The sequence below is a fragment of the Anguilla rostrata genome, chromosome 17 (assembly GCF_018555375.3).
Source record: "Anguilla rostrata isolate EN2019 chromosome 17, ASM1855537v3, whole genome shotgun sequence".
Taxonomy (NCBI): domain Eukaryota; kingdom Metazoa; phylum Chordata; class Actinopteri; order Anguilliformes; family Anguillidae; genus Anguilla; species Anguilla rostrata.
Genome location: NC_057949.1, coordinates 9,670,315 through 9,680,808, shown reverse-complemented (window position 1 = coordinate 9,680,808; position 10,494 = coordinate 9,670,315). Strand labels below are relative to the sequence as shown.

Below are 10,494 nucleotides of genomic sequence, written 5' to 3'. Positions count from 1 at the left end.
ATACCCAAGCCACTTTTAAAATGAGAAGGTGAATATTAGATTTTTTTGGTTTTGTTTTTTGCTTTCTTGTTATTTTGGTCTGCCTTTGAAAGCAATCACTTTTTAGCGGTTCTCTACTGCCACCCAGTGGAATAAATATAAATGACAGTGCAGAGGGCTGCAGGGAAACACCACTCCAGAGCTTTGCCCCGGTTAGTTTTACCGATTGCTGAACTCGTCAAACTATGTTTAAGAAGAAAACAATTAACAAATGTCTGTCGAATCCAAGCCTCCCTCTGTTTACGTAGACCGGTCATTGAGCAGATCAATATTAAATTTGGATACTCATGTGTTTGTCATCAGGGATCTCCTGATATTTTCTCAGCAACACTGTTATTGCAGTGATGAGAATTTGTGGTTCCGGCCACACTCCACAGAAACAGGCAGCCATGTTGCTCTGGGTATGTCGCCTCCTTATGTACAAAACTGTTACGCATCTCAGAGTAAGTGCCTTACTGCACAGCAATACAAGCACCACCACATCGCACGGCATGTGTGTGAGGCAAGGGTCGAGAGGAGCCAGGACATCTTTCATACTGACTTTGACTTTATTTGCTGCTGTAGGTTCATCCTGATAGGCAGGCTGAAACATTACCCAGCTGTCCAAAGTGATAATGTGAAAATGCAGACAACAGAAAGCCACTGAGAAGAACGCCCGCCACAGCACATAAACTTTACAGGCGTAACACAGGAGGATCACTTCCCCTGTGAAGTCCCTCAGTGTGGAAGTTATTCTGTATCCATCCAGCCAAGATAAGATGAAGCATTCTGGGGAACCGACAGGTGGCGACTAGCCAGCACACGGAAACATAATGGTAGTCGAAGCTCTGGACAACGCTGCTAGCGTACGTTGCTAAGCGTGTGCAAATCCTCCAGAACAGCATCTGGTTTGTCAGAGCATCTTAAACGTGCCAAATGTCTTCTGGGGCAGGAACTCCGCAAGTAAACAAACTGCGCCGAGACTGAAATTTTTTACGATTTGTGTAGCAGAAATCAGTTCTATAATCCAATTTTTTGACTGATTTACTCATTTGAGTCGGCAAAAGGAATCGAAAAGCTTTGACAATTAAAACACGACATCTGTGCAATTACAGCACATATAAGCCTTAGACAACTTAGCCTCCACGCGGTAAATTGAGGCTCCAGTGGGGAGATTTTAGCATTGCAACTTTGTGCCAGATTTTTCACTCCAATAATTTTCTGAATTCGCAGTGGCTGTGAAATGCATTTAATGACAGCATGACTCATTTCCTTGGCTCCAAAATTAAGCCCACATATCTGCATAAGCTGCCTTACAATAATCCAAGTTCATCTGACATTGAAAAGGTCATCAGTAGCCAGTGAACCCAAAAACATGAACATGGGTTTTCTCCACTGGTATGAGATGCTATTGTCCTTTTATATACCAATACTCCGACTTTTTAACACCTACACAACCTGAGCGCTGTGCATAGTCAATGGTGTTGGTGACATATAACTAACAGCCGTGAAAGCCATTAGGTCAGTGAATGCTTTCATTATAGTAATTCAGTCAATTCAACTTAAAGAATTCCAAGTTCTCATTGGAAATGGGCAAATGGAAAAGGGGCGTGCTCGGACGAGATCTTTGGGCCCATCAGAACAAGACTGCACCAAAATCATTACGTTGCATTTAGAGCGATTCCTGAAAATGATCCAGTTTCAGCAGGTTCACACGTGTGCTGGGATGCAACTACTGCTGGAATCCTACCTCCAGACAGTGAGGGAGGGAGAAGTTTTGGGAGGCTCTCCGTTGTGCATTTTAACTTCGATCAGCACAAAGCGGTTTAGATCAATTCTTCATAAATAATTTAGTGAAACTTGCTTTACAATTAGTTTACAGAGAGTGCCACTAAAACAAGGTTAAGACACGGACGTGCTCAGGAACCGGTGCCAGGTCAGAACTGAACTCTCCGTTAAAGAAACGGAGCTGCCTTGATCCAGTTTGGCACCAGCAGGTGGTCGCGTCCCAGTCGGCCATAACCTTGTATTAAACACCATGTGGTGAGTCAGCACCACTCCAGTGCTACTACTGCAACCCCAGAGAACACCGATGCCAGAGTTCAAAAGGAGACCGGAAGACAACCAATGTTAAAAGCTTGGTTTCTTTAATGCAAGAATCATTATTACACATTAATAACCATTCAATGGTTTGTTTGTACTTTTTTTTTTTTCCTTGTTTTTGTTTTTTTTTCTTCTTTTTTTTTTTTTACAATATGTACCACATGTATCATACCAGCACCTAAATGTTAAGTATATACATTAGATATTCTTAACTACTGACAAAAAAAAGGAATTCTATGAAATTGCATGGAGGAGAAATTTGTGTTATTCTGGAACACTATAAAGTGAATCCAAAAAATAATAATTGTACTGGATGTACTAGGTATTAAGTGCATGACCATCAGAGTCTCGCTCGCTATGTCACACGATTACCAGCTGCATCAAACGAGACAAAATATTAAATTTGGGAAAACTCCAATATTAATTCACAATTATTTAAATTTATTTATTTTTTGCACACTACCATTTGGATGGAGGTGGACCTATACTTTTAATAAGTAAATGTGCTGCAAAAGAAAAACGTGGCCTGAAGGTGAGACTGCAGAGAGGAGCACGTTGTGATGAACACTGGTGAAGCATACACTCTGAGCAGAAACCAAGGATCAGGACACAGAAACCAAAAAAGAAGTCCTGTCAGATACTGTACCCATCCATTACACTGGATGGTGGCAACTTCAGCCTCAGGACTGGGAAATGTTCACCTGTGATGGATCTCACTCTGTACTAACGGACATCCTCCGAGATGGACAGGTAACAGCCATTATTAGCCAGAGGCATCTAATATCGTGGGCGAATCGATGGAGCTCAACTTCTCCCTCCGCTTTGAGACACCCCTTCCCCGTTTGGTTTTCAGGGGCGGTGGGGCGCAGAAGGAAGGGCTGAGGAACACGTGGCGTTTCTATTTTAAGCAGCACATTGCGTTGACGGGGACGGGGGGGGTGGGGGGTGGCGGGGGGGTCGGGGGCGGTGCCAGGCGCAGTGGGGGGGGGAGTCGTCTCTCCGGTTCAGATCATTCGGTTGCGTTTATGGGTGGGCGAGTCCGTGATGACGTCGCACTGGACCGACGCCCGCTTGCGCGTGCTGCCGTTGTCCAGGTGCAGGGCCATCTCCTCCGAGATGAAAGTGTTCAAGTCCACGTCGTGCAGGCCGTTTCTCCGCCGGCCCGGGTTGGAGCTGCCGCTCACGTGGGTGGGGGAGCCGGGGGCGCCCGACCGCACGCTGATGCTCGCCATCGCTCCGCTCAGGCCTGAAAAACGCAACAGGGCGCACGGTTACTCTTCGGTGATGTCACCGACAGGGGGGAGGCTCAGCCTCACAGGAACAGACTGCACTGCCACGTGCTGTAAATGAGGAATTTTGGGAAAAGAGCAATTTTGTAGCAATATTTCACAGCAATCACAGCGTTAAAAAATAGAGCCATTTCTGAAAGCTGCAATGATTTGCATATGATCCACACTGTTAAGCATTACAACTTGTGTTGTATTGCAACACATTGCAGTACATTCCTTTGTTTTCTTGCTTTCTTTTGCGATCAAACTCCAGCACAGTCCAGGTTTGACACGTGATCAAATTATATAAGGAGCCAGGCAGACTGCATTAGGGCCCAAAATCTCCCATCAGTCAAATGTGCAATATCAGGAACACAATTAAATACTTTACCACTTTTTCCCATAACCATTTCAGTGAAGCATTTCATGTTCACATTTAATTGAAATTTGTGTGATAAATATTAAATGCATTGCATTTGCACAACATATATATATATTTAAATTTTTTTTAATGTTGCATTTCAATGTGAGTTTTTACCATTTTGCTTCATAGGCATTCAACTGCATTCTAGTCAGACTTCTATGCTCAAAACCCACATTAATGGAGGCCTTTGTACTGATGACACTCAACCCATTTTTTAGAGAAGAACTGAATGGGAGAACTTGCATCCTTTTTAAAAAATAAAACAGGTGTTTGAAACCACTGTAGGAGAGAACTGAACCCTGAAACCCTGATGTTCCCTTCTGAAACCAACATCTCTGGCCCACCATCACTGACAGCTCCACCCATTCCAGGAAGTACCAGAGGTCCCGTTAAAGATCCTTCTCCGAAACATCTGAATGTCCCTCTCAGCTTCAGCTGCACATTAGGAAGACCCACAGCAATGAAACCCAATTTCCCCTTTGTTGTTTTGCAAGTTTCATTCTGACATTCATCTTAATGCCAATATGCAATATAAAACAGCAGAAGACACAATGCAATGCAATATAAACAGCAGAAGACACAAAGAGAATCATGCCTCCTCACTCAGCCTGACAACACAATCCGCTGATACAAAACCCTTCCAGTTTTCACACTGAATCCTCAAATCAAGTATTTGCAGAAGAAACTACTCTTCACTCCGTTTCAACAGCCCAAAGGACTGCACTATTCACAGCCTTAGTGGCTGAACCATGGCCTCCTTTCAGCTGGTATGAACCACTAGCATTTCCCTTTTCAAGACGCATTCAAAACCTGCCCTTTATGAACATTAGCCGCTGTACATAAAGAAAACTCTTATTTCATGTTAAAGCTTACCAAGCCGTGTCAGCGCATTTCCATTGACAACACCCACACCTACATACACAGACAGAATCAAACACGCAGGAATCAGCCCTACAGTTCTACACCTCCATGTTGATCCTAAAGGTCCAACGCTGTTGACCCTAATTGCAAAACCCCACAGGATCCCACGTTCCCCACCGGCATCTGATATTTACACAGGGGAAAGGCCCGTACCGTGCAGCGCTATGGCTTCTCTGAAGGGCTGCAGGTCTGTCTCCACGGAGGAGCTGCTTTCTGTGGAAGGCGCCCGGTTGGGAGACATGACAGTCAGTTTGGGCGGGGCTTTAGAAGTCCGTGGCGGGGGGGCCTTCCCGCAAAGGAAACTGATCAAGTCCTCCCTGCGGATGGTTCTCCTGCGCTTTTTAACCCACGCCAGAACGTCCTTGTTGCGGCGCTGGTAGCCGATCTGAATTCCTAGGTCGTAGCTCCTCTGGTGGGCTTCCACACTTTCTGTTGAGCAGGGAGAGAAACTAAAATCAGCCAGCAGAGCCTAGGTAACCCAAGACATTCCTGCCACACCCCCAACCCCAAAAAAAAACAACCAGTCCTTGAAAACAGACCCTCTACGCAAGGTGGCCATTTAAACATGTGCATATGCATACTACAACAGTCAAATCAAGCTAGCCAGGTCTGCAATTAATCATCTCCCAATCGAACATTCACACGTGCTCCTGGCAAACCTGGAAATGTGAATATAGTTAATATACATGGTTTTAACAGAAAGCAAACTAGCAAGCAGAATTTGCGTTTCAGGTACACCCAAAGCCACGTGGTAATCCAGCAGTCCGAGTCTGCAATCTCCCCAAAAAGGAGCTGTCCTCATGCAGAGACTGTGCCACAAAATTCAGCAGAAGTCACTGGACTCCCAGGTAGCAAGCCCCAATTGCTCATTATGCATTCATGCTGTACACTTTGTACACCACAAACACATGTCATATGACAGAACAGTGCACAAGCAGAGCAATTATTTTTTTGTGTCCCAAAATAACAGCGCAGCATTCCAAAAATCTCTGCAATGTCTATTCATAATTCAGTTCAAGGGGCGTCAGATTGAGGTGAGCCATTTCAAAGGCAGGGCAAACTCATTCACAGTGGTGCTGTAAATGTACAGCAAATGAGCACAATTTAATCTCCACAGACGAGGCAATCCCTGCTTTCCGACAGCATGTGCGATAACTTTCACAGGAGTCGTTACTCACGCAAAGGGTGTTTATGTACTGCGCACTGGCCCTTGGTTTAAACAGGAGCCACTGTGCTGCTGCTCCCCTGTACTGGCTTGAAAATATTTCAGATACTTTTGTGGAAGATGTCAAAACAAGCCAGACACGATTACCAAGAAAGATTATATGCCACAGCAGAGACTGCTGAGCAGTTGTTGCACTATGGTTAGAGAACTTAAAGCCTTCATACCAAGCAATGAGAGATACGGGCTGCAAAAAGAATCCCAGCACATTCCCCATTCTCAGCAAAGCTCTTAAAAATTCATTTCTGTGTTCAGAATTATTGCAGCTAGTACGCTTCACAAAGCTGTTTTACGAGACTGCCTTCCTGCTTATGTGGAATTCTACCCATTTCCTGAACACTCAACACTGCACATGGTTTGCAACAGCAAATCAAGTGGACCCAAAAGAAAGGCTCTTTATTTGAATCTGGGCTGAAACGTATGCAATTCTAAGTTTACACCTCATATCTGTGGTATTACTCAACTCCTTGGACGGCTAAAATGACAGGCATGACGGGGGGGGCAACAGCCTCTGAAACAAAATGCTTTCAACTTGGTCTTGAAATCTGATGCAAACAGGCCAAAAATAGCGTCATCTAATGTTCAAAGCTACAAATACAATCTCACACAATTATACTATTTACGTTAGAAATTATGTAATAGCTTACATTTCGACCAACAAAGCAAGAACAACGACCCCAGAGAGAATGAGTCTTTTTTACCTTTATAGAGATTGGTGACAGCTGTTGCAGCATTTTGAAAAGGTACCCAAAGTGACAGTCCCTGCTGCTGGCAAACTCGGTCTAAAGAGAATGGGTGGATGGTAAAAGTTGTCGAAGTTAGAGGAAAGTTGAAAAAAATTCGAAAAACAGTTAGCTATAGAAACAGTCATATGACTTCGCCATTTTACATGACTAACGTCAAATAGCCTTACAATACCAGTTACCTACCCAACATTAGCACAATGCCAAAGCTTACACTAGGCTAAGCAGTCCACAGTTATTTAGTTATATAATACTTAACACTAGTGTTATTGTGCTGTAGCCCTTCTAAAAACTTTGCCACCAAACGGGCAACTTAGTGTCCCCTTGTACAACTCGCGTACCTTAGCTAGGTAGCTACTGAAATCTAGTTAGCAAAACAACCACACGCCATTTTGTTTACAGTAGGGCTAGCTACGTTAGCACTAGCTGGCTATCAAGCTAAAACAAAACACTGCAACATTAAACTGATGGCTTGCTTGCTAGCTGCATTAAGTTAGCGTAACAGCTATATAGCTAACGTTACCCAACTGACGCCACATCATTGTGTATTTACTACGTTATAAGTGATAACTGTTCGGGAGACAGGTACATTTTATCAATTTAAGCACAATAACTTGTGGTGTGTACCTAGTCAGAATAATAGGCAATACTTATATCCTATTTAGCTAAGTAATAGCTACAATATAACAGTATTCCGATAAATTCCCCTCGCCATTTTGTTTTGCAAAGGAATTAAAATATGTTTTAATGAATTGTATGATTTGTAATACCTTCGCATTACCACATTAAAATGTCATAAGGCGAAGAAACTGTCAAAGAATGGTATGGAGTCGAATTGTTTTCAAATCAGTAGTTTCCAGCAAATTGTCAGTTGTTTTTACCCAGGGACCTCCTCCCTGCACTTCGCCATTTTGTCCAGTTTGCATAGCTTAGCGAGTTAGCAAGCTACACCGCTAGGCATCTTGGAAACTGTCATTTTCATATCTAGCTAGCGCTAGCTGACATTAGCTAGCTAGTGCTACTTGGCGTGCTCAGGTAGCTAGCTAGCTATCAGATTTAGCATGGCCAACCATTAGACAAACAGTCAGCACCGGGAACGGTTTCAACGGGCCATACGTCTACCTACGTGGCTACACTAAACAATATTTGTTAAATCTCATTAAATGCTTGAGACAATGTGGTATAATTCCTATATCAATCGCCATTTTGTTTAGCTAACTAGCTAGCTAGATCACTAGCTAACGTTACCCAAATCATGAAGCTAGATAACAAATGTTAGCTTTGTAACCAACGACGGTCGTTTTGTTAGACTAGATCTAGCTACACTGTTGGCTAGTTGTGTTTCACTTGACTGACCAGTTGGTGACGGCTGGTGTTTTACAGCTAGATAGCCTAGGCTCGAATGTACATATGATTAGGAAAACTAGACAGCGCTAAATATGTTAGCCAACACAGCTACATAGTGACGGCGATATTGGTCAATTAGCTAGCCAGTTGGTTAGATAACTAATGTTAAGTATATATCGACTCTGACGTCTAGGCTACCAGCTAGCGGTCTAGAGAAGTTACTCGGACCTTTGTAGAGCTGTGCGACAGCGGTGGCAGAATTCTGGAATAGATGCCACAGTTTCTGTTGGCTCTGGTCGGCCTCTTCTTCGCTGGGTTCCTCCTGCTCGGCCTCGGCTAAACACTGCCGCTCCCATTTCGAGAACCAATGTTCGGGGCCGTGTTCCTGGATCTCCGCTTCCCCCTCCTCCTTCTTATCCTCCATGACACTAGTGTCTTTTGGTTTATGACAAAGTGCTATTTATTGTAGAGGGGAATATAACCTCGGTAGGTGGTAGGAATTTTCGTCACGTATTCATCAATGGTATAGCTGTTATTTTCACGTAAAGAAAACGAACAGTTAAGTCTTCTCTCTGTTCCCAAACAAACTGAACCTATTACGCCACTGACCTGAAAATATATTGAAGGCAGATTACCGTGCTGGTATTCCAGTCGATTAGTGATTGGCTAGATCCACTCGTCGGGTGCGGGTTTTGAATTTCATGTCGACATGTCATTGGTCAAAATAAACATCCGTCAACAACCACCACAAAGGAACCCCATGTAGCAAGTTAGACAGAGATGCTTGATGGGACAGTCACCACAGCGCAGGCTCCCCACTGTCTTAACTTTTGTTTGGCTGACATCTGTGAAGTACTGACGTTGCCGTCTACATGCCCCGAAACGAGTTTATAAGCACATTCAGAATAGACTAGGTCAAATGCCGTTGCACAAGATGCGGATGGTGCAAGTGATGATTGTCGCGTTTTGTCTCACACTGGCCTTCCTGTTGCGATTTGACGACATATAACAAGGGGTTTTTAATTACTTTGTTGTCGTATTTATTGGCATTGTTTGTAGATAGATCAACCGGCAATTTATAATTTCCAGCAATATAGCCAGACCATCCAAAATGTAAACATAGCTATAATTCTTCGTTCATTAAGACTGTGGCCTTAATCATAAAGCAGTTCATAGTTACAAATGCCAGCCAGAGAACTCCTGCCCCATAACATTAAAGTTACAAATGGCACCCCTCGGTGGGTAGCCTGGACAGGTGTTTGGTGTTTCCAAGCCAAGACAGGTTGAGCACTATGGCTTGCACAAACAATTTAATTCGTCTAGCTGTTTGAAATGTTGGAAAGCTTAAGGCCCCTTGCCTCTCTTGCAGCTCTGATTTGAAAGCATGCATTGCAGCTGAAATGCACAGCTTTTCCTGAACGTCCATGTGCATGTTTTGGTCCTCAGACTGGAAGCCTTTTATTTTTGTCTTGTTCAAAACCCGGCCACTGGTATCCTTTACTCAAGCAGTGTACTTCAGTCAGCTGGTAAATTAGTCATACCCTTGATATAGATGAGTAAAAAAATGCTGGATAAAATAAAATATACAGTTAACAACCTATAACATATTCTCAAAAAAGTGTGAAAATTACATTCTTTTATATACATGTAATCATTTTTCCAAAAATATATCTGTCACCATTATTCAAATCCCTACTTGTTCTTTGAAATAAAATCCAACAAAAATAACCTTGCATTAACATGCCAGTCCACCTCAAACATAGGGGACTGTATTTTGGTCTCCCATGGCTTCCACTTTCACTCTGGTATAAAAATGAGGTAACACCCATGTAAAATCTGTGTCATTCATCATCACCATGGGGAAAGGCATCTTTCAGAATAAACGGGACAAAAATTCCCTGTGGTGGGTTTAGCATCAGAATAAGGAAGCTCATGTTGAACAGAACGCCATACGTGTGATGAAATACAGTGATGGATCTTTGATGTAATGAGGCTGTTTCACATCTACTGGTTCTGAAGTTCTTGTTAAAGCCCATGGATCATGAACTGTATAAGGTACCAAGACATTTTGGCCAAAAACATTGTTCATTCTGCTCAGGAAGGCCAAATTTGGCCAAAACGAATCAAGACAATGATCAAGCATACTGCAAAATCAACCAAGAAATGGCTAATTGACCACATAATTATTTTATTACAATGGCCATCTCAGTCGCCAGACTTGAACATGACTGAATATTTGTGGTTGGAATTGAAGAGGGTAGTCCAAAACTTACAATATATTCTTTCAGCAGCACTTAGTGACAATATTTGATGTGCAATCCACTCTACATGCACCTATCGAGTACATACTTTTTGATAAAATTTATATAGGATGAATGAATATTCATCTCTGTAGTATGTACTTATGTATTATGGTTTCAGATGGTGTTCCTATTGCAGTATTATGAA

General features: G+C 43.0%; 1 protein-coding gene and 1 long non-coding RNA gene across 2 annotated transcripts; both read right to left on the bottom strand.

The window, feature by feature from the left end:
* Positions 1-2,148: 2,148 nt before the first annotated feature.
* On the bottom strand, positions 2,149-8,691 carry hapstr1a (HUWE1 associated protein modifying stress responses a). The gene is made up of 4 exons (XM_064314766.1): positions 8,275-8,691; positions 6,658-6,738; positions 4,888-5,163; positions 2,149-3,367 (listed from the first exon to the last, which is right to left on the bottom strand). The coding sequence occupies exons 1-4, from the start codon at positions 8,468-8,470 to the stop codon at positions 3,126-3,128; spliced, it is 795 nt and encodes a 264-aa protein (XP_064170836.1). The 5' UTR covers positions 8,471-8,691; the 3' UTR covers positions 2,149-3,125.
* On the bottom strand, positions 3,886-4,881 carry LOC135243162 (uncharacterized). Its single transcript, XR_010326572.1, has 2 exons — positions 4,687-4,881; positions 3,886-4,248 (listed from the first exon to the last, which is right to left on the bottom strand). It is a non-coding gene; the product is annotated as an uncharacterized LOC135243162 (long non-coding RNA).
* Positions 8,692-10,494: the final 1,803 nt, after the last annotated feature.

Bases quoted from the DNA above. Each gene is read 5' to 3' on its own strand.
- hapstr1a (XM_064314766.1), bottom strand. From the start codon at position 8,470: ATGGAGGATAAGAAGGAGGAGGGGGAAGCGGAGATCCAGGAACACGGC. The intron at 5,164-6,657 runs GTAAAAAAGACT...CCTGCTCAACAG, and splicing joins TGTCACCAATCTCTATAAAG to AAAGTGTGGAAGCCCACCAG. The intron at 3,368-4,887 runs GTACGGGCCTTT...TGCGTTTTTCAG, and splicing joins AGAAGCCATAGCGCTGCACG to GCCTGAGCGGAGCGATGGCG.